At 39.4% G+C, this 26,009-nt stretch overlaps 1 protein-coding gene across 1 annotated transcript; it reads left to right on the top strand.

Moving 5' to 3' along the window:
• The first annotated feature begins 11,385 nt into the window (after positions 1–11,385).
• Positions 11,386–23,577, top strand: Sntn (sentan, cilia apical structure protein). The gene is made up of 4 exons (XM_021182643.2): positions 11,386–11,516; positions 13,514–13,548; positions 19,708–19,847; positions 22,878–23,577. The coding sequence occupies exons 1-4, from the start codon at positions 11,407–11,409 to the stop codon at positions 23,034–23,036; spliced, it is 444 nt and encodes a 147-aa protein (XP_021038302.1). The 5' UTR covers positions 11,386–11,406; the 3' UTR covers positions 23,037–23,577.
• The last annotated feature ends 2,432 nt before the right edge of the window (positions 23,578–26,009 follow it).

The following is a 26,009-nucleotide window of genomic DNA, read 5'->3' as shown; positions in this document are numbered from 1 at the left end:
CAGCTTGTTTTGGGGGACCATTTGCTTGGAAAATTGGTTTTCATCCTTTTACTCTGAGATAGTGCCTGTTTTTGTCACTGAGGTGTTTCCTGTATGCAGCAAAATGCTGGATCCTGTTTACATATCCAATCTGTTAGTCTATGTCTTTTCATTGGGAAATTGAGTCCATTGATGTTATCAGATAATAAGGAAAAGTGATTGTTGTTTCCTGTAATTTTTATTGTTAGAGGTAGAATTACTTTTGTGTGGCTATCTGCTTTTGGGTTTACTTTCTTGCTTTTTCTATGGTGTAGTTTCCTCCTTATGTTGGAGTTTTCCATCTATTAGCATTTGTAGGGCTTGATTTTGGGAAAGGAAGTATAAATTTAGTTTTGTCATGGAATATCTTGGTTTCTCTGTCTATGATAATTGAGAATTTTTCTGGGTATAGTAGCTTGAGCTGGCATTTGTGTTCTCTTTGGGTCTGTATTACATCTGCCCAGGAGTTTCTGGCTTTTATAGTCTCTAGTGAGAAGTCTGGTATAATTCTGATATGTCTGCCTTTATATGTTACTTGACCTTTTCCCCTTAATGCTTTTAAAATTCTTTCTTTGTTTCGTGCATTTGGTATCTTGATTATTATGTGACAGGAGAAATTTGTTCTCTGGTACAATCTATTTGGAGTTCTGTAGGTTTCTTGTATGGTGACAGGTATCTCTCTTTTTTGATTAGGGAAGTTTCTTTCTATAATTTGTTGAAGATATTTACTGGTCCTTTAAGTTGGGAATCTTCACTCTTTTCTATACCTATTATGCTTAGGCTTGGTTTTATCATTGTGTACTGGATATCCTGAATGTTTTGGGTTAGGAGCTTTTTTCATTTTTCATTTTCTTTAACTGTTTTGTCAATATTTTCTGTGGTACCGTCTGCATCAGAGATTCTCTCTTCTATCTCTTGTACTCAGTTGGTGAGGCTTGCATATGACTCGTGATCTCTTTCCGAGGTTTTCTATCTCCAGAGTTGTCTCTCTTTGTCATTTCTTTATTGTTTCTAGTTCTATTTTTAGATCTTGGATAGTTTTGTTTAATTCCTTCACCTGTTTAGTTGTATTTTCCTGTAATTCTTTAAGGGAATTTTTTGTTTGTTTGTTTTTTCTTTAAGTGATTCTACCTGTTTACCTATGTTCGCCTGTATTTCTTCAAGGGAGTTATTTACGTCCTTCTTAAAGTCCTCTACATCATGAGATGTGATTTTATATCAGAGTCCTGCTTTTCCAGTCTGATGCGGTATCCATGACTTGCTTTAGTGGGAGAACTGTGTTCTGATGATGCCAAGTAGCCTTGGTTTCTGTTGCTTATCTTCTTGTGCTTGCCTCTTGCCATATGGTTATCTCTTGTGTTAGTTGGTCCTGCTGTTTCTGACTGAAGTCTGTATGCCTGTGATTTTAGGTGTGTCAGCACCCATGGAGACCAGCTCTTTCTGGGTGGGATTTGGGTATGGAACACTGTGCCACACAGTTAATCCCAGGATGCAGATGGAGACCAGAAGGATCCTGACCCCAGTTTCTCCTCAGTTTCTATGCCGTGTGGTCTTCCAACAGTTTCCTCTTTGGCCAGTTATTGGAGCAAAAGTGTTGGTCTCACATGTGAAGTTAGGAGTGACATCAGTCCTTGGAGACCAGCTCTCTCTTGGTGGTATTTGGATATGGAGAACTGTGCCAGATGGTTAACTTCAGGGCACAGATGGAGACTGGAAGGATCCTGTCCAAAACTGGCATTTCCTAAAAATATAATTTAAAATAGCATTATTTCACATCCCAGCTATTTTACTTATAGCTACTTGTACACAACCCTAACTGAAAGCAGGTACTTAAACAGTATTTGCACTCTCCTGCTCATAGAAGAATCATATAATAGGCCAAAGGAAAAAGCATCTCAGCTATTCATGAGTGGATAAGTGGTTAAAGAAAATGACAGCACATATTTGTACATGGTTCAGGTTAGTAGCTAGCCCTAAAAATAAAAGATACCTATACCGAACTGCATAAATGAGCCTTAAGAACATTGTACTAACTGAAAAAAGCCAGTACCAGAAAGTTAACACTGTATGATCTTGCTTGTGAGAGATGTCTATAGCAGGCACATTCATGGAAATAGAAGGTGGAAACATAGTTTCAGGAACTGTGGAAGAGGATCAGTGTTAAACAAATATGTATTCCTGTTTACAAAATGAAAAGGCCTCTAGAAATTACTGGTTGAGACAACTACAACAATATGAAGGTCTTTAATGCAATGAGCCATGCACTTTAAAATGACTAAATTTTAAATGAATAAGTTGTGAATATTATAGCATAATTTTGTGTAAGTATGTGTTTATTATGTGTGTACATATGCATGTGAATGTGTTTGAATGTGGGTATACGTGTAGAGAACAGAGGATAACTTTAGATATTGGTGCTCACCTTCTGCCTTCTTTGAGACAGGATCACTTATTTGCTGCTATGTACACCAGGATAGCTAGCTTACAAGAATCTGGGAATCTTCTTCATCTAACCATAGGAGTACTGCGATAACAGACACATGTTCCCACATGATATTTTGTGGTGTTCTGGGGATACAGGTCCTCATATTTGTGGAGCAAGTGCTTTATTGAACTACCTCTTCTGCTTTTATAAGTTCAAACAAAATAAAAAACCAAAACCCAAATGTTGATGTTTGTTCTGTTGCTATGTATTATAACAATAAATAAAAGATATGTTTTCCCCCCAGTGAGGAGATCCTCATGTACACCAAGGGATGCTATGTAAACTTACCCTCAAGTTATCTCTGATTGATTTCTACAGCCTGTAGCTGTGCAGAATAGAGGTAGGCAGGGCTTCCTTTCCTGGGCTTGGGGTCTGCGAGCACAATGGGGAGAGAGAGGAAAAGGGAGAAGATGCCATGGGCTAGGTAGATAATGAGAACATGGTCATGGGGATCAGCCTGTTGGAGTTGGAGTGGCCCAGGCAGAACTTGGCAAGTGATATCTCAGGATTATTGACAGGGAAATAGACAAAATAACATAGAGTGTTGTTTTCTGCCCAGCTCTACTGCTTTAAGACTAATTATAAATATAAAGGTTTTGTGTATTTTATTTAGGAATTAAATGACCTAAGGTGGCATAGAAATTCCCAATTAATGTTCATTACTATACTCAAAACAAACTAAACAAACAAAAATCTCATCCTATTTGTACTTTTTCTCTCTTTCCATATATATCTCACATTGGTAAATACTAGGCTGCAGAATGGGTGTAAAATTCTTCACAGAACAAGCTTCTGTTTCTTGAAAACAAATTATAGCTAGTTATATGAGTGCCAGCTCCATCCCTTGATAAGCTCAAAGAAGTAGACAGGGAGCAGCAGGAAGTACCCATGTCAGTGATTACATGGCATAATGCCCCATTGGAATTAGACTTGCCTGACTATTGAAGAAGCTGTCCCTGCAGAAAATACTGCACACTTCTGGCTTTCTTCTATGGGGCAAAAAGAAATGAGCTGACTTAATCATGGCATTAGATTAAGCTCTGGGAAAGAATCAATACACATTATTCAAATGCCTCAAGCCCAACTTTGTAGTTTATTTAACAGGATTTATGAGAACAAAATTGGAAAATTCAACAAATTAAATTATCCCCTCAAATTCCTACTGGAAAGAAGAGAAATCTTCACTAACAGAATTGAGAATTTATTTACTAGAGAAGAAAGTTCTTGATTCTCAGGGGTATTCCCACCTCTTGGAGAAGGAACAATGTTCAAAGACAGAGCCAAGGCATCCACAGGAGGAGAGTAGAACAGAGCTCAGGACTTCGGAACAAAAGTGCTATTTTCTGGGAGAGAAGAACAAAAACCTTTAATTAAAAATCACTAATAGCCTTCTGGTCTGTCTGGGATGGTACCCTGAGCAGACCTTAGGCACAAACTCTGCAGCCAGCCCCACAAGACCCAGAGGCAGCTCTACTCCCAGACACTCCAACACCCCCAGAATCAGAGGTGAGGAGGACACAACATCTGTCCCCAACACCAGGAGTAATTAGGATCTGCGGGACCCAGGCACACAAGAACTCCTCCAGAGCAGTGGCATGGGTTCCTTCAAGTCTGTCTGGGCTGGCAACTTGAGCAGGCCTTGGGTGCAAACTCCGCAGCCAGCCCCACAATACCCAGAGGCAGCTCCACTCAAGGCGCTCTAACATGCCCAGGATTAGAGGCTGACAGGATCCCAGGAGCTTGGTCATACCAGTATCTTAAGGTACCAAAAGCTGCTTGACTCCCAGGAGCTAGGATACACCCAGGATCTCAGGATCACAGGATCCCAGAATAATAGGATCACAGAGACAACTAGATTTAGAGGAGTTCTGACACAACCAGGATCACAGGAAGGAAAATCTCCAGTCAGACATAGTCAGGGCAGGTAGCACTAGAGATAACCAGATGGCGGGAGACTAGCATAAGAACATAAGCAACAGAAACCAAGGTTACTTGGTATCATCACAACCCGATTCTCCCATCATAGCAAGTCCTTGATACACCAACACACCAGAAAAGCAAGATTCAGATCTAAAATCACTTCTCATGTTGATGATAGAGGACATTAAGAAGGACATAAAATGAGAAGACCAAACCTAAGGATAATAGGTATAAACGAGAATGAAGATTCCCAACTTAAAGGACCAGTAAATATCTTCAACAAAATTATAGAAGAAAACTTCCCTAACCTAAAAAAGAAAGAGATGCCCATGAACACACAAGAAGCCTACAGAACTCCAAATAGATTGGACCAGAAAAGAAATTCCTCTTGTCACATAATTATCAAAACCACCAAATGCTTTAAACAAGAAAGAATTTTAAAAGCAGTAAGGGGGGGAAAGGTCAATTAACATATAAAGGCAGACCCATCAGAATTACACCAGACTTCTCTCTAGAGACTATAAAAGCTAGAAGATCCTGGGCAGATGTCATACAGATCCTAAGAGAACACAAATGCCAGTCCAGGCTACTATACCCAACAAAACTTTCAATCACCATAGATGGAGAAAACAAGATATACCATGAGAAAAACAAATTTACACAATATCTTTCCACAAATCCAGCCCTACAAAGGATAATAGATGGAAAACACCAACACAAGGAGTGAAACTACCCTCTAGAAGAAGCAAGAAAGTAATTTTTTAACAAACCTGCACAAACATAATTCTACCTCTAACAAGAAAAATTGACAGGAAGTAACAATCATTATTTCTTAATATCTCCTAATATGAAAATTAATATTACCAACATATCCTTACCTATTAAAATTCAAAAATATGAGGAATTAGAAAGTTGTTAGCTTTCATCCCATGGTCTCTCTAATTTGTTAATGGGAGAAATAGGTCCAATATTGTACAATCCATATACATTTTCTGCTTGTTTGTACATGACAGGGTCTTGCTGTGTGCCCCATAATGGTCTTGAAATCATGCTTCTCCTATCTCAGCCTCTCTATTAGTAGGACTGTTTATTTGATGTTTTTACACTATACTATGGTTTTCAGAACAGCTTATATATTTCAATATTATTTATACAGCCAAAAGAAATGTAGGCAATTAATTTGGGATGTGGTTTGTAAGGGAACAGCAAAGAGTGAGACTGGAGGCTTTGCTTGATATTTATAATTATTGTATCAATTTTGAAGAAGAGAACTTTGTAAGTTACTCTTATTCTGAGATGAATGCTTTTCAAAATCATCACAGCCAATGAACCAGAATCTTACCCTCGACTAACGTCTGTGCCACCCTCCAAGCAGAACCATTGTTCATTGAAACATTTGATGAATGACTTCATGGACAGACCATCTTAATACACACACCATTTCTTAAATGAATGTAACCTGTTCCCTGTGGGCTGAGAATGACAACAATCACTCAAGTCAAACAGCTTTGACCATAGCAGGAAATCTGTATACAAAAATCGTGCCTACAATTCATTCCTTGGCACAGCAGAACTGTCAACTCTTAGCTTATCTACTATGGAGGTAAAATGCTATAGTGATGTGAGGGACATTCAAGTACAACCTTATTACAATGAACTCCGATGTCCAAACACTGTTTTTATTTTGTATTTGTACCACAGTAAGAGTCAAGATTTTAAGCTCTACTAAAAACAAAACAAACAAGATGACTTTATCTATTTATGTTCATTTAAAAAACTAATAGTGATATATTATTTTAAAATATCATACAGTTAATATAGTTGAAATTATTAAAAATTTATATTGAGAAAAACATGTATTTTCAGTATTGCTATAGACAAACATCTACATAAGACTGTCCAACTGATTGTTGATTTATATCAAATAATTTTTATAATACTCATTTTTATTATTACAATATTTTATAAATTTTAAAGAATATGATAAAAATGAAAGGTTTTGAAGGGGGGCTCTTTGGGAGGAGTTGGAGTACAAAAGGGTAAGAAGAATATGATGTAAGTCTATTTACTCAAAATATGTTTTTAAATGTTAACATCAGATAAATAGAAATTATGTATCTTTTCTCATCACAATGCAATAAAACTTAAATCAAAGAAAAAATCACTGGTAACGTTTTTAATAAAATTGATTTACATGTGGATTATACTCGTAAGATTCCCTCCCTGGAGATTTAAAACACCGTCTTTATCCTTACACTATTAAGCCACAGTCCACTCCAGAGATTTTCACTATTTTAACAGATTAGTTTTGCTTGTTTTGTGAGGTGTTGGAGAATACATGGAATCATACTGCATGACTATTTTTAAATTTATCTGAATTTTTATTCAACCTAATCATTTTTTCAGTTTGCTCATGCTGATGTAAATATTTGTAATTTGTTCCCTTTTACTGCTCAATACCATTCCTGGCTAATAAGCATACCAGTAGTCATCAAAGAAATACAAATAAAAACCATGCTGATGTGGAATGGCAGCTCTAAGGTATGGCAATGGCAGCTGCAGATTGAGAAGCAGATCTTGGGATAAGAGTATGGTACAGACGCACCTCTCTACAAAACAGTATGATAGTTTCTGAGATCACTAGACATTATAGCCCCACAACCCCATCCCACTCAAATGTCACTGTGGAAAAATGTTCATAGAGGCTGTGGGTATAGAGGTCCCAAACCTGAAACAACCCAAATTTCTATAAACAGGAGCATGGATATAAAAAGAAAAGAGAATTGGGCACTGCAGGCATCTAACCAGTGGCTGTTACACCGCATTCCAAAGTGTCTAGTTTCATATGCCCTGTGGAAGACAGAGTAGTTAATTTATGGTCCCCATATGAGGAGACAGAGGTTAACAGCTTGAATCACACAGTGAGAATGCTCCATACTTGAAACCCAGGTCTTACTATTTGTGTGTTCTTAGACAGACCCCAGTCTCTTCTGTATAAGAAATTTGTGTGGCACAAACCACAAGCACCATGAGACTTAGAGGAGATCATTGACAAGTGTACAGGGTAACTGTACATTAAGATGCTGCATTAATTAATCAAATTAATTTCCTCTATCATCATCATTATTAATGCTCCATGTCTAGTAAGAGCAGGAAGAATGTCACAAGCAGGTCATCCAAAATACTAAATAGAAATAAGATGTGCTTCAGGGATATGTAGGGGGAGGCTAGCATGAGTTAGAAAATTTTGGTCAGATTTTTTCATTAGATTTATAGAGCTATTATCATGAGCAAATCATCAGGAAGAGGCAACATAATGCAATAAAAAACCCATCAAGTCTGAAACTCCAGAGCCTAAGGTTTGATTTCAGTCTCATCCACTGAGGAGGAAATAGAATCTTGGGTCAGAAATGTAATCCTTCTAAGTTAGAATATCATTGTTCGTAAATGATGACAGATCATCATTTCAGAAGGTCATAGTCAAAGAAAAGCTTCACAAATTGTTAGCACAAGAGCGTTATCTAAAGCCTGGAGCTGTGACAATCACCCTAACTGAGTGGGAAGTGTTGTCTGCTTGCATGTCTTGGGATGAAGCTAGTGTGTATCTTTTCAGAGAGCATAGTGAACAGCAACAATGACTCTTAAATAGCAAGAATCTAGGAGTCCTTGTAGCCAGAAAATGAGCACACATGAAAAAATGCAAAATTCTAGTTCTAAGTGGCCTCAAACTCCACACAAAGCTGCAGCTTCTGGATCCCTGAATGAACTTAACACCAAGTGAACAAAGAGGCTTAGCCAACCCCCAACAGGCAGGCCTTGGACCCAAGTGAACAAAGAGGCTTAGCCAACCCCCAACAGGCAGGCCTTGGACTCTCTAACAACCTGCTTTTTTGGTTTTGCTCAATGGCTTGAAGAAAGAGAACACAATTATGAGAGCAACCTAGTTTTGCAAACCCACTCTTGTATGTGATGGCATTCCCCTAGCTTATGAAACCCCAACCCCTAGTAATCTCCGTGTCTATCCAGCCTACAACTGGCATACAAGCCTCCCACAGCTGCCACTCTCATACAGGTGGTCCTGTGTTCTTGCCAGGTAAACCCACAGAGCCATCTCTCTCTCTCTCTCTCTCTCTCTCTCTCTCTCTCTCTCTCTCTCTCTCTCTCTCTCTCTCTCTCTCTCACACACACACACACACACACACACACACACACAGGCTGCCTCCATGGTCCCTGTCCCTAATTTGGCATTTACTCCATGCACTCAACATACTGTCTTCACATTGCCTCAAGGTCCAATTGACTGAGGGAGTCTTTTTAAAAATATTTTACTCAGATGGCTTAAGAAAGCCTAGTATAAATAGTCTAAATGCTCCAGAATATTGTGAAACTCAGTAGTGGGAAAAAAGGTCCAGGAGTACCTGCCTTTACAAACGTGGGTTTTTCAGAGAATGCCAGCGGCATTTCAGACCCATTATGGCTAACACATGTATTGATGCAGATTCCTGTCATTTTACTTCCATTACTTCTCCTGTATTCTCTTATTTGATGACCTAGTTTATCTCTCCTTCTCATTCCATTTTCCACCCTTGTCTATGCCCTGGCAACCACCCCTGCAGTTACTTCTGCAAGACTTCTTTGAGCTTAGGTAATGGGAGGCACAGATTTAGATCAGAGTATGGGAAATTTCATTCCAGTCCTTCCCTGCTTCTGCCATTACATCAGTGGCTGCCTTGTTTCTTCAAAATAGCTGACTGTCAAATGGTCTCTGCCCCAAGAATTCAGCTCTCCCCATGCTCCACAATACTGGTACCCATCAAAACAGACAGTGGCAGTAGCTTCTTCCTGTGCCTCATGTGTGTTCCATTTCCCTTCTCTTCCCACTGAGCATCCTCTGATGAACATCTCTGGTATCATCTCAGTCAGAGCCTGCATCTTGCTAGGACTCTAATGATAAAGTCATCTCCAACATCACCCTCTTGGGAATTAATATTCATTGATTTGCCTTTCCATATCAGACCATGTTAAAGTGCTTCTCTGGCATGAACCCATCCACCTTGAACAGTAACTACATCAGAAAAAAAAAAAAGTTGTTTTACAGATGAGAAATCAGACTTCACAGTTTTAACTACCTCATCTCAGGAAATACAAGGAACAAGTGACCAAATTGGGATGAAAAGCCTACTGCTTCCTCTTCCATGCCTATTGTGACCATTTCTAGCAGCTGTTGATGCTAAACATCAGAGTGGTCTGAATTGCTAAAGTCTAGATCCCAAAATCTTATCCAAGGTGACTTGTAAAAGAAACCAACTCTGTGCATGTTTCGTTTTTTAGATTTTAGGACCAGGATCCCACTATGGAGCCCAAGCTAGCCAAAACAAAACAAAACAAACAAAGGAACCCAAAACAAAAAGCTATGTTCTCCTGCCTATGCAATTACTGTACTAGGACTTTAGTCATCACCCCACCTGGCCTAACGCTAAGGCTGTAATTTGATCAGTGAAATTGACTCAGTATCTATCCAGGCTATGTAGTGCATGGGCTGACAGTGAAACAGGCCAGTGTGGGCAATTATAATTCGTAGAGCTAAACAAATTCTTCCTCTCATTTCCAGATTTGTGTGAAAGCCACTACAGAGTAGCAAAAAGCTAAAAGGACAAGAAGAAAAGGGAGCCCATGAAAAGAAGCGGCACAGGGCTTCAGTCAATTAAGTACTTCCCATGTAGATAAGAAGACCTAGGTTTGGCCCACCACTACCAGTGTTACAAAGCTGGGCACAGAAGTATGGGCCTATAATCCCAGAACTTTGGTAAGGTACCTTTTGAGTCCCAGGCTCACTGAGAGACCTTGCCTCAAAAAGTAAAGTGTGAAGTAGAGAGTAATCAAGAAGGACACGCAAAGATGACTTCTAGAATCCACATGTGGATGCACACATGTATGCATGCACACACACACAAATCAACTTTTAAAAAGAAGGCAGCTAGTCAGTGGTGGTGCATGCCTTTAATCCCAGCACTAGGGAGGCAAAAGCAGGGTGGATCTCTGAGTACAGTGTCAGACTGGTCTGCAGAACAAGGTCCAGGTTAGCCAGGGTTATACACAGAAAAACCCTGTCTATACATACATACATACATACATACATACATGCATAAACAAATAAATAAAATAAAAAGAGCAGGCAGCATGATGACATGGTCACACTGATTGTCAGTAGTGACCAGAGACAGCAGTGACAGGTCAGTGTGCATCCTGAATGGTGACTCTTGCAGCTTCTCTTCCTGTTTCCTCTCATTAACTCACCAGTGACTTCAGCAATTATTAGACATGTTGTCTATGAATTAGATTCATTCAACTGAGATAAAGAATCCAAACTGTGAATCTAGCTTCATTAACCTTACAAATGGGTTCTCATTGTTTTGACTTAGACACAGAACCCTCCATTGTGGTTGCAGGTCTCTGCATAGCCATTCTTCTCTTCAGCTTCCATGAAAGCTACACTGCCCATCAGTCACAGTGACCTTTGTGCTTCTCTGTTCTGATCAGCACACAATGTTGTCACAGCCTTACTTCCAACATAGACCACTCACACTTGCATCTAGTTAACATCTATCCATCCATCACTTTCTGAAGGATGCTTCACCTGATAGCTGACTGACCTCTTGGTTTACATAGGATAGCACTTTACAGCTACCACATTTTAAACACTTACCTAACTAATGTTAGTCATTCCAGTAAACATACTGAGAAAAGAATTGTGTCTAATCCTGATGGCTGTCCTATTGATTTCAGAACCCTGCGTAGCACATGACCCATAAGAGACACTCAAATGTTGATTAAACATATGATTCAACAGCTACATACAATAACACTGGGAAAAAGTTTTTCAAGTGTCATTATTCAGTTGCCATGGAATGAATAACAATAGTAACAGTGAGCAGGTGACTGTTGCTTAGGAAGGGCTGATGCACAACAGGCAAAGCAAGAGTATGGGAGGCTGTATGCACAGCACCTGGGACCACACGATCCACTCAAGAGGAGAGCCCAGTCCTTCTGAAGCCCCAGCATCCATTTCAGCACCTAGCAAAATGCCTAAAAGGTCAGTAACATTTGACTCTCCTTTATAGGGTTCCAGTAAATTTGTAGATATAGTTCCAATCTAGTCATATCCATAAGTTTGTAGCCATGATATTGAAAACTTGCTGTCTCTGGTCATACAAGTCCAGATTAAAGTTAAGTTGGAGAAACAAAGAGAACAAACTTGAAGCTTTGCCTGTGAACTGAAAATATGGAATTATAGAAAGATCTTTGATTGCCTTTTGAGATATAATTGCAAATTAAACTTGGTGCTGATTTCTACTGTACAGAGTAGTCTTCAAATGTATCTTTGATGGGAGAAACTTTCATATCATTCAAATGTGTAAACTGGGTCTAACAAGTGAAAAACGTTCCTTTTCATGGAATCCCATTTAGGATACCAACTTTTTGTCCAAAAGCAGTATTGGAACACTTAACAAGAATAAGGTATTCTGCCAGACAAGAGGTGGAATGTGTGGGGATAAAACTGTTGATCTCTGGCTTGTCAGGGTCTTCATTTTCTAGTGGAAGAGACAGAAAATCAATCAGGGTGATAAAAGCCAACACGTGCCATGTGGCAAATGCACATTGTGAAAGGGATAAAGATGACACCTCCTCCATCCTGAGTGCACATTGTGAAAAAGGAAAAGATGGCACTTTCTCCATCCTAAGTGCACATTGTGAAAGGAATAAAGTTGGCACCTTCTCCATCCTAAGTGAACATTGTGAAAGGAATAAAGATAGCACCCCCTCCATCCTTCCTTACATTCTAATAATGTAGAGGTTTCAGAAAATCAGGAAGAACTCACAGAGAAGAGCCTTGGGGTCCTAACACATAGTATAGGCAGGCAGGCATTCCCTACAACAGAGAAAAGTAAAGCTTCCCCATCATAAAGCAGTAACACCCCTACTACTTGATGCCAAAACCAGATTGCCAATCCAAAATTCCCTTCTAAGGATGCACCAGCAGTATTCCCCTGATGGCCATACCCTGTTGTTCTTTGTATTTCCTAGCCCTTTGAGAATGGGAGATGTGAAAAATCATGCAAATTTTGATGTACTGCTTATAAAGTGGCTCTGCTTTTCTTGTCTTCCATAGGGCAACTTTCTACCTACTTCAGATTAGCTGGTGAAATATTTCCCAGATACACCTCTGATATGTGGTCCCCACTTGACTTGCTTTATGAAGCTCTAAGTCTCAGTAATTTCAGACCCTAACCCTGGAGCCATACCTTCCCCCACTGCTTTCTTTTTTTAGTTTCCAACTGTCTTTGCTTGAGTTCTTCCATCAAGCCATTTCCCTTACTTCTGGGATTCACTCACTACAATGCTCTCTCTAATGAAAGCATGCTCCTCCTCTTTCACTGATTCGTGAGGCTTGTTCCATTACCCTGACTGTAGACAAAGTTAACCCTTCCCTTTGCATGTGTTTCTGTTGCTCAGTAAGGCATTACCTGTTTGATGTCTTTTTCTCTAGACCCTAAGCTGCAAGAGAACATGTCTCTACCACCCACTAATGCATCTCATTCCCAGATTAGGGTGGTAGGCTAAATACCTAGAGGAAACACACTTAAAGCTTAGCACTCTATACTGTTGTATAAACAAGAATTCATTATTTTCATTTTTTCATCTGAGTTGAGTTCCAGGTCTATGACAGCTTCACTCCATGCAGCCATGTAGCAACTTGGAATGATGAAAGCCCCAGCATCTACAAGTTGCTTCCTATACTTAAGAAGTACTTTTGCCTTCCATCTTCCTAGGCACAGAAAAGATCACAGTAAAGTGTTCCTTGTTCCTTTCCGAGTTGAAGGAACTGACGTCACAGGGCCATATAAGAACCAGGAATATGCAGATTGTTTTGTTTTGCTTAGTTTTGTTTTGTGTTGTGTTGTTTTTTGCTGTGTGGCAAGCACTTGCAAGGACATCTGTTGAAAACAATAATTTAAGTCATGTATTGCTTTATGCAGACATCAGTGTCCAAACTTGAAAATCACTTTATTTCTTTTATTTTGTTGGCAGTGTTTCAATATCTAAGCAACTGGCTTCAATAAAAGGTAAGCCATGGAAGGGTTGACATGTATGTCTTTGCTGCTCCATAACAGCAGGCCAAGAGTTAAAATTAATAAGATCAAGAATGAGCAAGATGTGAGATAAAGCATCAAACAAGAATGCCCAAGATCTGGATAAAGCATCAAACATTAATGAAACTTTTTCTCTCCATGCTATTTGGACTTATGGTCTTTGTGTGTTTAGGGGTTGGTACACATATGTACTTAATGTCAAGGGAGTTGGGTATCTGGGGACTTGCTGGCCTGGGGAATATTAAACAGGGCCTTAGGAACTGTCAGATCTGTCTATACTACCTGTATGTGCTTGGGCAGAAGATGTGTGTTCAGCAAGATGCCTCTTTTCCACTTGAAAAAGTAACTTATATGAGAAAAATTTCTAAATTGAGGTGATTCTGATACCTCATGGAGTTAAATGTGGTGATTCTGTGATACTAATTTGTTAGAATTTCACCAAATCCAGTACTTAATGTGTGTACTGCCCCATGCTTTAGGGGACAAAAAAGGCAAACACAGAAAATGGCTCTGAAGTTCTCAGTTCAGCTTAATACACATATTGCATGTATTCTGAGATCCACTACATACCAGGGTCTGAGAAAAATTCTAATGAACATACAATGGTGTCATTCTTAGCTTGGACCTGCCCTATCCCACATGGTACACACCAGCCATAGAGAGCTACTGGGGCAGTGCTTAATTTGAATAAATATTATAAAGCTGAAAGAAATTAATAAACATAGTGTATAAAATCTCATGAACTTAGTATTAACTGCCTGTTGACATTTTTACTCTATTGAGTTGAGTAACATATACTATTAAAATCAATTTTACTCGTGTCTTAGTCTTTTAATTTGTCTACAAGAATGTTTTAAATTACTATTGTGGTTTGCAGTCAATGTTTTTGGAAAACACTGATCTAGGAGACAGCTGAGATAAAGTTTTCAGTTTGAGAGTTATGGAGATGCTATGTTCGGGAAATAAGAGAAGTACAACAGAGGGGCCTGTTGCCCCTTCTGATTGTTTAGGAAAGACTCCTGACGAATAGTTTCCTGAAAAACAACTCTTAGAAGGAGTGAGAACTTGAGAATGAAGCCAGTTTAGTTTCGTGTCTTTGGGTAAGTTACTTAATCTTTCTATGCCTCAATGTCTTCATCTGTAAACTGGACCTACTTCAAAGGATTGGCCCATGCATTAAATGAGTTAAGTCATATACACTATCAAGTATTCACTGCTGTGGTCTATTCTATGAGGTCAGTGTTGTTCTGAAGCCCAGATCGAAAGCTGCATTGTTACATTCTCACGAGATGCATAGAGTAGGAATGAACTGTACATAGTTCAAAATTTACTCCAATGGGCTATGGTACAGAAGAGGGTAACACAAAGCAGTCCTGAGAGCTGTTTTTCACCCATACCCACGTCCAAATACCAAAGACAAGACAGTCAATAAAAGCTGCCTTTACTTTTCTAACCCAAAAGTGGTCCTTTAAAATATGCATCTAATAATTCATGAGTGTACAGGGCAGAGAGAGAGAAAGCTAGATGGCAACCTGCTTGGTTTATTAAGGGAAGAAGCAAACTGTGAAGATGGGACACAAAAAGGCCTTAGAAAAATATCTTTCCCATTGGTAGGACAAACAACTCTTTTCTATATCTTAATTTAAATATTTCTAGCTCTATTTTTACCAAGAGCATATGCTATTTTACAGTTGGGAGAAAAATGTGTGCTTTTAAGAGAGGTAGGACAAGAATGTGAAGTTGTAAAGTCCAGATGGAGTCCCATTCAGACAAGCAGACTTAAACTCCACCAGGGCTGGGAAATGCCTCGCTTCCACAACCAGTGTGGGTGACCTTGCACAGACTTGCCCCAAAATAGCTGGTCTTTCTGTCAGCTTTGCAGTTAGAGAGACCCTTCCATCTCTGAGCAGTGTGATTTTTTTTAATTTATTTTTTTATTAGGTATTTTCCTCGTTTACATTTTCAATGCTATCCCAAAAGTCCCCCATACCCACCCCCCCAATCCCCTACCCACCCACTCCCCCTTTTTGGCCCTGGGGTTCCCCTGTACTGGGGCATATAAAGTTTGCAAGTCCAATGGGCCTCTCTTTGCAGTGATGGCCGACTATGCATAGTCTCTCCAAGAGTAGGTTTCTGATATGTAAATCTAAGACACAAATAATACCCCCCTGTAGGTGTGAGGAAGCATTAAGTAAGATTACATTTGAAAGGCCCCTGAACAGTATAACAAAGGAAGGTGCCCATCCTGTCTAAGGAACTCACTCAGAGCCTGAGAATTACTCCTTTCTGATCAGGCAGGTACATCCAACAGAGTATCACCAACTGCTGTGCTCCAAGGACACTCTCAGACTCAGTAGAGAAGCTCTTCTTATACCATCTCTATTTTTGATTATTGATCAATAAATTGACAAGTCCAAATTTATCATGGATTTATTTCCTAAAGAAAGTAATGTGTTCCATCCAGGCAACCATTTCTTCAAAGCAAGACATTGTAAATAGGATTCATTCTTCAGCATCTTAAATTTGACATCAAGATTATTAAAAATAGACAAAGTAGCATAGTACATGCATACATGTGCATGCACACATACATATGGATGGACTGATGAGGAGCTAAAAGAAATATGCCCATACCCCAGTATTTAGTGAGCAGTAACATGCTAGACACTTCCCGGAAGTGGCAGAGATTGGGGGATGAGATAGCTAGGGATGGGGCAAGAAAGAGCTAAGAATGGAAGGACATTTCTCTGAGGCTGGTATCCCTGGGAAGCTGACATTTCGGATCAGGAGAAGCATAAGTTGCAAGTCAAAAGCACAAATCACAAGAGCATAAAATTGAGACTTTGGAAGCAAAAGGGAGACTGAGGAGGAGGAGGGTAAAGTTCGTTTCATGGCTGTTCACTTAACAAATTTTTGCAAGGCATAGCCCAAAGCATTGCAGATTCAACAGGAAGCAAAGCAAGCAGAGAGTTGCCTCAGTGCATCACCTCAGATTTTTGACATTTCCAATCCCAGTTCTTCCACTTACTGGTAACCTGTCACCAGCCAAGTCCTAATTGCTCTTCACTGATGAAATGATAGCTTGAAGGAGAAATCAAATACTTGCCAAAAATCGAAGACATTGATTTGCCTCCAAATTGGCCTTTAGTGCAATTTGTATTAAACATCCCAGCAGGTTTCTGAAGATCAGCAAACGTAGTCTAAATTTTATTTGGAAAAAAAGGCTCTAGAATAACCACAACAATATGGATAATGCATGAAATAACAAGAGCCACTGTCCAGATTGGTAAGATTTTGTTTATAGTTACGGTTACCAAGACAGTAGAATGTCAGCAAAGGTATAGAACACAGACTCAAGGAACTGACCAGAGGCCTGAAAATGCACACCTGCATTCTCTCTCTCTCTCTCTCTCTCTCTCTCTCTCTCTCTCTCTCTGTGTGTGTGTGTGTGTGTGTTTCACACTCAGACAGTCTCTCCCTCCCTTCGTCCTTCCCTCGTTGTCTCCTTCCCTCCTCCCTCCCTTCTCTATCTGCCCCATACACTTTTGAACTTTTACCAGTACTTCTCAGTCATTTGTCTTTCTTCCTTTGAGCACCACCTATCCAGCTCATTAATGCATTTATTCATTGACTGACTTTTTAAATTGAATTTTGAAGGTCTTATAGGTTCTAGACATTAATACCTGTTAGCCGCAGACTTCCCTCCACTCTGTAGGCTATGCTTTGCTCTGAAAATTGCTTCTGTTGCTGCACAGAGGTTGTTTTTTCATGGCACACAATCCCATTTTATCAGTCTTTAGGATTATTTGGTGTGCTATTTTGGTCAATTTCCTGAAAGTTCTCTGCAGATAGTAGTGACATACACAGTTAATCCCAGCACTCCAAAGGCAAAGGCAGGTAGATATGTGAGTGCAAGGCCAGTCTGGTCTACAGAGTGAGTTCTAAGACAGCCAGGGCTACAGAGAAAGAAAAAAAGAAAAAGAAAAAGAAATTGCCTGTCTTTCTCTACATTTGAGTCTTACATTAAAATCTTTGATTTCTTCTTTGCTCTATGTTGTTGTTGCTGCTGTTTTAAATTTTATGTGAATTGGCTTTTTCCTGCATATGGCTGTATACCATGTGTGTGTATCTGATGTCTGTGAAGGCCAGGGAGGCTGTTAGATGCCTCAGGACTGGAGGCAATTGTGAGATGCCATGCTGGAAATTGCACCCAAACCTGCTGAAGAGCCACTGCTCTTAAACTCTCAGTTGTCCTTTAGACCCTTAGCCAATTTTTGACAAAAAGAGTTCAGTGAAGGAAATGCCTTCAAGTACTGGTACTGGAGCAATGGGACATCTCCAGATGAAGCAAAAACATGACCTCACTTTAAGTCACCTACTTTACGCAAAATTGAGTTAGAATAGATTATTAACTTAAATGGAACATAAGGTTTTTTGTGGGGGTGGGGAAAAGAAATCTTTTAAGAGAAAAATAAAACAAATGATTCCAAAAGAAAAATTGAACCCAACAAAATAAAGTACCTTACCCCTGAAAAAGACCATGCTGAAAAATTTAAAAAACAGCAGGTGGGACATAGGGTCAGATGATTCAGTGGGATAAAGGTCCTTGTCATGCAAGCCTATTGCCCTGGGTTCAGTCCCCATGGTAAGAGGAAACTGCCCCCTACACTGTGTTCACTAATTCCACAATTACACAGACCATGGAACACATGCATACTTGCTTAAACACGCATATGCGCGCGCGCGCACACACACACACAAACATACATGTACACACATTAAAAGAAGAAATTTAAAAGATGATCTACAGACTAGGAGAAAATGGTTAAAAATCTCTTATGCTATAATGACATATCTTAAGTAGACACCGAACTTTCAAAAATCGAAAATTCTAAACTTTCCATCTAAATATGGACAAAACTCATTAATAGACTTCAATAGATATTTCATCAAGAAATGTACACAGATGGTAAATAAACACACAAAAAGATTTTTTAGCATAGTTAGTCACTAGAAGTACAAACAAACAGCATACTGAGATATTCTTAACACCTGCCAAAGTGGCACAATAAAAATAGTGATGAAGCCAAATGCTTGAAAGGAAGAAAAACAAACATTTTTTTCATGCATTATTAAATATATAAAACCCAAATATGTATCCTCTTGATTAATGCTTATTTATCTACTAAATCATAAGACACATGAGCAGAGATCATATTTAATCTTATCACTCAGTGTACTGAGCATTCATTGACTCCATGATGGCTGCATCTTGCCTGAACTGACATCTGTGAGATCGATTGCTCTTCCTCTTACTCATTCATTCATGGCTTTGACTAGCCCTACTATGCAGTAGACATTGGTGCTATTGGGACAGTAGGGAGAAAAACAAAGGGCTTCATGGAGTATGTTGTCTAGTTAGAGAGAAAGGTCAACAAAGCACAGCTATAAAGTATGATCGTCCTGTCCCTACAGATGTATTGGTGTGTAGAGTTGTTTAAATGGGTCTTTGCATCTTTGTGTGCATTGGATGCTGCCCACTTGGAAGGAAGGGATCATCCCTGTCTTCCCCATCAAAGATCCTAAATTAGAGAAACTAACTGGAACATCACAGTGTTTGAGTAAAAGCTGATGCAAATGTCACTATGTCACAGCTTGCCCCAATGCCATTACTTTTATCACTTGAAGTGCACCATCTCTAACAGAATATAAATTGCACAAAAACAGGACTTGAAGTTTTTACACCATGTCTCTTTAATACCGAAGGATAAGATTAGCATAAAGTAGGTGCTCAGTAAATATTTGCTGAGTAAGTGGATGAAAGTACATCTTAGAAAAGCAAGGCTTAGTGGAGTAAGGGGCTTTTCTCAGGGCCACATGGTAAACAGGTGTCAAATCTCAGCCTACTAGCTCAAATGCTATGAAAGGAACCTTCGTGCTGTATTGCTTAAAGATACAGAGTCAGATAATCCCAAAGAGGGATTAAGAACAGGGGAAATGTGCCCAAGCGCTGGGTCACACTGACGAAATTTCAACCTTATTCCCCCCAGTTCCTGTGGAAGACACATCCCTGTGTCTGCACAGAGCATCATTCTTATTCTGATTCATCACTGCAAATTTCTTCTCTCCTAGCTTTGAAGAAGGGGTCAGATCTGGAAAAAGCCATTGCTACTATTGCTCTGGTTTTCAGAAATGCTTCTGACCCTGATGGTAAACTTGGGAAAGCCACTGCCAAGAAACTGCTACAAACCCAATTTAAAAAATTCACAGAGGTAAGAGAACTAACTGCATGAATAAACAAGCCTCACACCAAACAGCAAGGAACTCCAGCTCTAGGATGTCATCGTATTATTTCAATCAACAAATGTTTATATGAGTATTTATCCTGTATCTAAGCTAACATGTGGCTCAGAGTTGGAATTCCAGTTGCATAGTTAAATGGCAAAATACTGAAACCATCTTGCTCTGATAATAAACCAAAGAAGGGATTCTGAACATTAAAAATATAGTGTTTGAAGTATGAGCAAAAATTACCTGCTATATTATTTAATTTTTCTGACACCTTTCACCATTGAATTACATGATGTCATATACATAAGTTCATACTTTGGGGCTATGCTGACTTATGGAACTCTTACAAGAAAGAATAAAGGATATACCCAAGCCTAAACCACCAAGATTTACTCTGCCCTCTGATGAACAAGAGTCTGGTCTAACAAAATATATAAAAGTTGTCTATAAATTCCTAGTATGCTCTGAGATATTAAAAAGATAGCAATTGTCTTTGTGTGTGTGTGTATGGTTTTTAGTGTACTAAATTATATAAAATATCACTTGGGGGAAGAGCCAGATTAATATTATAGCTTCCAGTGAGCCAGTAGTTCCGACAGTGTGTGTGTGTATACATATGCATGGTATAACATATATGAAAATGACTACAGGGATCTGGCGAGATGGCTCAATAAGTAAAACATTTGCTACACAAGCATGAGAACATGAGTATGAACCCTCAGCACCCATCATAGCAAGCATACTCAGTGGTCCTAGAATAGGATAGGAGTTGGAGTCAGGAGAAACCTTGTAAGCAATCTGGCCACCTATGTGGGTGTATTGAAAGGTAACCAACAGAGAGCCTAATTTTAAAAAGGCAGAAGATGGGGATGAACACCTGAGGTTGTCTTCTGACTTCCAAATGCACACCTACGTGCATTATACATCCAGCACACATATCATACATAACACACTCACACCCCTCTTTCTACACAGACACACACACAAGTAGAAAGTAATGGTAATGAGAGTTCTTTAGCATTCTCTGAGAGTTATGCTTACATTTTTCTTGTTAAAATATTTTTCTAAATATTCTGTATTATACCTTGTGTGTTTTTTAAGGAAAAACTATTTTTAAGCAGAAATACTTGGTAGAACTTCAGATAAACTGGAGGGGGGCTTTTAAATAAAGGGGTGGGAAATGATCCTGTTGTCATATTTGCCTGTATCTGTTGCCAAAATAAATTATGTACACCAGAGAGAACAAAAGCCCCTCATCTGGAGGTCAGATCTCTGGAGGGTATTTAAGAAGCATAAGGAGAAGTGAGTGGGAATATCATCTTGATATAAACTGTCATATTTCTAAAAATATCTTTCATTAGGGAAGATGCTCTCAGCTTCATGTCCTACAGTGTCAGTAAAACCAAATGATAGCTAGTTTCTCAGCAGACACACCCTTGCCCAAATGAAATCCATCCCTGTGGTATAGATCCAGGAAGCCAAGCCTTATTTCAGGACAACAGAGGGGATGGTTCATGCAAGGGCATCTCTGGCTCAATGGTGCTGGTTAAACTTTGTCAATCATGTGAAATGAAAACCCTGCCTTAGCCCAACAGTGAAGTTCTCTGTCTCTAAGGTGGGTGTGTGAGCACTAGTGGCCATCAAATAGTTTGTGTTGTGGTGACCTTCAACCATAAAATTATTCTCCTTGCTACTTCATAACTGTAATTTTGCTACTGTTATGAATCATAATGTAACTACCTCTTTTCGATCCCTGTAAAATGCTCATAGGACTCTGAATGGTTTGCGACCCACAGGTTGAGAACCACTGTTTTAAACCTCCTGCAAAGGGGGTGAGAAGTCCTCTGGTAAAATGTGTGGCACCATTTTGCTAAGCCTAGGTCCTAAAGAGAATGTTACCTTTCTCATAAGCCTAAGCACAATTTCTAGTCTTAAAACATAATCACCAGTAAAATACAATAAAACTAGCACCTGTGAGCATTGCCTAGAAGATATTAAAACAGAATGACTGGTTAATCCTTCAGTGACTAGAGCTTAGCAGCTCTCTGATCCTTCCATATGCAGAACAGAGGGAGCAGAAAGACTTACACTTCCATTATCTTTGGGAAAACTGGGCAGTCACACCAAAAGAGTCCTATCTTTTATTGAACTCTTGACCCTTTCCAAGAACTGTTCAGCTATCTTGTAGCAAATGGTCAAGAGCTCCTTTGACTCTGGCTAAAGATGTGGCCTGGACAGCCAACCTAGAGAGACAAGGATGGGTTTAGACTGTAACAGAATGCACCATCATTCCAAAAATGTCTCAAGCATTCCTGGAACTTTTACAGCCAGTGCACAGATGAGCATTTGTGGTTAAACTGAATCCACAATCAGCTATGCACCAGAGTGACTCAGATGACATTTCTGTGCTTAATGTCAAAGTTTCCAGCTGTTGTTTGAAATGTTTGAAACTGAAAGGGTTCCCCATTTATTTGCTGATCAGATGTTTTCCTGCAGTCTATGTATGACATCTATGTGCCTGGGTATAATTGACAATCAGATTAATTGTTGAACAATCACACAAAGCAATGTACATTCTTCTAGCACAGTTTATTCTGTGGCTCTGAATAATCACACAGTCCAGGGAGCACATAAGTTATATATCCTATAGTGAAGAGATTATATATTTAAAATTTGAAAACAGAAAATTCTGTGTCTGAAGAAAGGCAAAATAACTTACTAGTTAAGAGTATAGTTCTGGAATCAGGCAGATAAGGCCACAATCTTAGCACCACAGGAAAAGCTGCTTACTTTGAAGCAAGTTACTTAATTCTCTGGTAGTTCACCACAGCTCAGGTATAATGGAAGTACCAGGAAGATCAATGTAAGAATTTTCAGAGACAAGCCATGGAAGGATTTCCCCAGTGATGGCACTGGCCGTGCTAGATTGTTAGTAACATATATAGTTTTCTTTACCACCTCTAAATATGAAGTTTATATACAAGAGAGGTCCACTTATTCTTTATTTTCAGAGAGAAGAAACCAAACCAAAATACCAAGACATCCTTTCTGAGCTTGATGAGCACACAGAAAATAAGCTGGACTTTGAGGACTTCGTGATCTTGCTCCTGAGCCTTGCCATCATGTCAGATCTGCTACAAAATATGTGGAATGAAAATACTATGAAATAAACAAATTTAAACATGTGATGGGCAAAATAATGGCCAAGGCTGTGCCACATCATTAAATGTGTCTCTATCTGGTTTGTAATAAGTGTGGGACTGCAACTCTCTTCAGAAATGTTTGAATGATATGATTTGTGACACGATAAACTGGATACCACTTTTGATGAGTAATGAGCAACTTAAAGGCATTTCCTACTGAGTGTGGAATCACATTTATTCATTGATCATGAAATCAAATTTGTGAGCATCTTCCCAGTAACATTATTTTAAAACTGCAGTGATGAATGGCCAGGTAACTCCTTCCCTTTCTCATGTTTACACAATTCCAGAAAAAAAATAAGGCATACAACAATATTTTCTGTGTCTATGTTTATGCAACATTGTGCATGTATTTGTGTGATGGTAACTATACATGTACATATGGCAACCAGCAGTCAATCTCCAGTGTTCTTTTTTCTTGTGATCTCTACCTTAATTTTTTAGTTCTCATTGCCCTGAGGCTCACTGAAAGGCTAAACTGGTGGATCAGTGATCCCCAGAAATTCACCTTTTCTACCTCCCCAGTGCTGGTACTTTCCCCATGCCCAGCTTTTTTGTAAGTGAGTTCTAGGGATCAAACTCAGATCCTCATGATTGCATTAGTGAGTAATTTAAAATATGACCCATCTCCCTAGCTCTGACCAACTATTTAATAAGTTTAAAACACACTGCAATTATAAATAAAATGAGGGCTACAGAATGATAAACATAGTTTATTACAAGAACATTTGTTCAAATATCAGACCCTTGCTGACCTGTAAAAGGAAAGAAAAAAGAAAAACAAAACAAAACAAAACAACAACAAAAAAAAACACTGTGGTCAGCAGTTGCCAGAGTCTGAGTTGAAAGTGAGATTGTCTACAAAGGTACACATGGGAGTTCTTAAGGGCATGACAGTGTTTTTGTTACCCAAGTAAATGCATTTATCATACTCTTAAAACTTTACACTAAAATAGATAAATTATATGTATGTAAATTATGAATTGTATCTAAATAAACATGAGTTTTAAGAACCTTCCAGGTTTGGTATTGCATACCTGTGATCCTAGCACTTGAGCACAGAAGGATCAAGAGTTCAAGACAAATCTTGACTGTGATACATGAGACTAAAGATATGCATGTACATGCACACACACATACACACACATGCACACCACAAACATGTGTACACATATACGCATGTGCACACACACACATACACATGCACATGCATACACACATATACACAGACATACACACATACATACACACACATGCACACTCATGCACACACAAACACACATGTGCATGCACACATACACATGTCATATGATAATCTCTAAGATAGAGTCTCATAAAAGCTTTTATTCATGCCTGAAGAGTGCAGGCCTTCAGGTGGTCAGCACAATAGATGGTGACAAATATTCAAGTTCCTTCAGAAAGGTTACTAGACACCAGGTAGAACACAAGCCTTCCTTGACCAAGTGCCTTTTCTTCAGTCTTTAGAGAAGACTATGAATTTATCTGCCAGCCTCATGATGACTGAGATTCATCCAAGTGATCCATCCAGGGTCAGGATCTTATCTTAGTGTAGGGAAGGAAAGAGAAGTCCTTGTGTTCTCATCACAGCTACATTCCACAGTGCCCAACACCTGACATTTATCTCACTTCTCCAGCCAGTTCACTCTTAAAGGAAGGCACAGGGTAAGAGTCACAATATATACCTTCCAGAAGTTAGGAGCCAGCAAGTCCCTTAGGGAGATGCTACAGTTTTTGAGTGTATTTGCAAAACACCTGGTAGTACCGTGTCTCTCTGCTCCCTTACAGGTGTGTATGCCTAGGATTTGGCCAGCATCACCCAAGATGAAGAGAAATACTCCAGTTCCAGGTAAAAGTATTTCAACCCAAGCTCTTCCCATTTCTCTGGGTCCCTGGGCTACAACAACTAGGAAAAAGTACCATGGAAGCCACTCCAACCACCAGCCTGGGTCTTGAGATGACCTGAGTGAGAAAAGAACCCTAAACATGTCATTAAGTGTAAAATAAATCCTTTTTTAGATATAGATAGATAGATAGATAGATAGATAGATAGATAGATAGATAGATAGATAGATGATAAAGAATACTCTCATTCATGGTAAAGTTAATCTAACACCCAAGTCCCTTTCTCATGTTCTATATTATCCTTAGATAAACACTGCCAGGATCATACACATAGAAAGTGTGGGTACTTCAGTCCTTCTTAGAGGGGGGAACAAAATGCCCATGGCAGGAGATACAGAGACAAAGTGTGGAGCAGAGTCTGAAGGAAAGGCCATCCAAAGACTGCCCTACCTGGGAATTCATCCCAAACCCAGACACTATTGTGGATGCCAAAAGTGCTTGCTGACAGGAGCCTGATAGAGCTGTCTCCTGAGAGGCTCTGCCAGTACCTGATAAATACAGAGGTGGATGCTCACAACCAACCATTAGACTGAGCACAGGGCCCCCAATGGAAGAGATAAAGGACTGAAGGAGCTGAAAATATTTACAGCCCCATAGGAGGAACAACAATATGAACCATCCAGTACCCCCAGAGCTCCCAAGGATTAAACCACCAACCAAAGAGTACACATGGAGGGACTCATGGCTCCAGCTTCATGTGTAACAGAGAATGGCCTTGCCCAGCATCAATGGGAGCAGAGGCCCTTGGTCTATGAAGGCTTGATGCCCCAGTGTGGAGGAATACCAAGACAGGGAAGCAGGAGTGGGTAGATTGGTGAACAGGAGAAGGGAGGATGAGATAGGGGTTTTTTGGAGGGGAGACCAGGAAGGGTGAAATGTAAATAAACAAAATATCTAATAATAATTTTTTAAAAAACATGAAAATCCTTTCAAAAGAGATAACACCCTTACCACCCTTGAGTTCAGTGGACTGCAGGTTGGCTCTCTCCTTGCCAAACCTCCCATTTCAGTCCAAGA

Source organism: Mus caroli, unplaced genomic scaffold (assembly GCF_978045245.1).
Source record: "Mus caroli unplaced genomic scaffold, Mus_caroli_1 scaffold_12, whole genome shotgun sequence".
NCBI classification, from domain to species: Eukaryota; Metazoa; Chordata; class Mammalia; order Rodentia; family Muridae; genus Mus; species Mus caroli.
Note: the sequence above shows the minus strand (reverse complement) of the source record. Positions and strands in the feature narration are given on the sequence as shown.

Coding starts and splice junctions, on each gene's coding strand:
- Sntn (XM_021182643.2), top strand. CDS start 11,407: ATGGGAGGCTGTATGCACAGCACCTGGGACCACACGATCCACTCAAGA. Junction 13,549..19,707: donor GCAACTGGCTTCAATAAAAG/GTAAGCCATGGA, acceptor CTTCTCTCCTAG/CTTTGAAGAAGGGGTCAGAT. Junction 19,848..22,877: donor AATTTAAAAAATTCACAGAG/GTAAGAGAACTA, acceptor CTTTATTTTCAG/AGAGAAGAAACCAAACCAAA.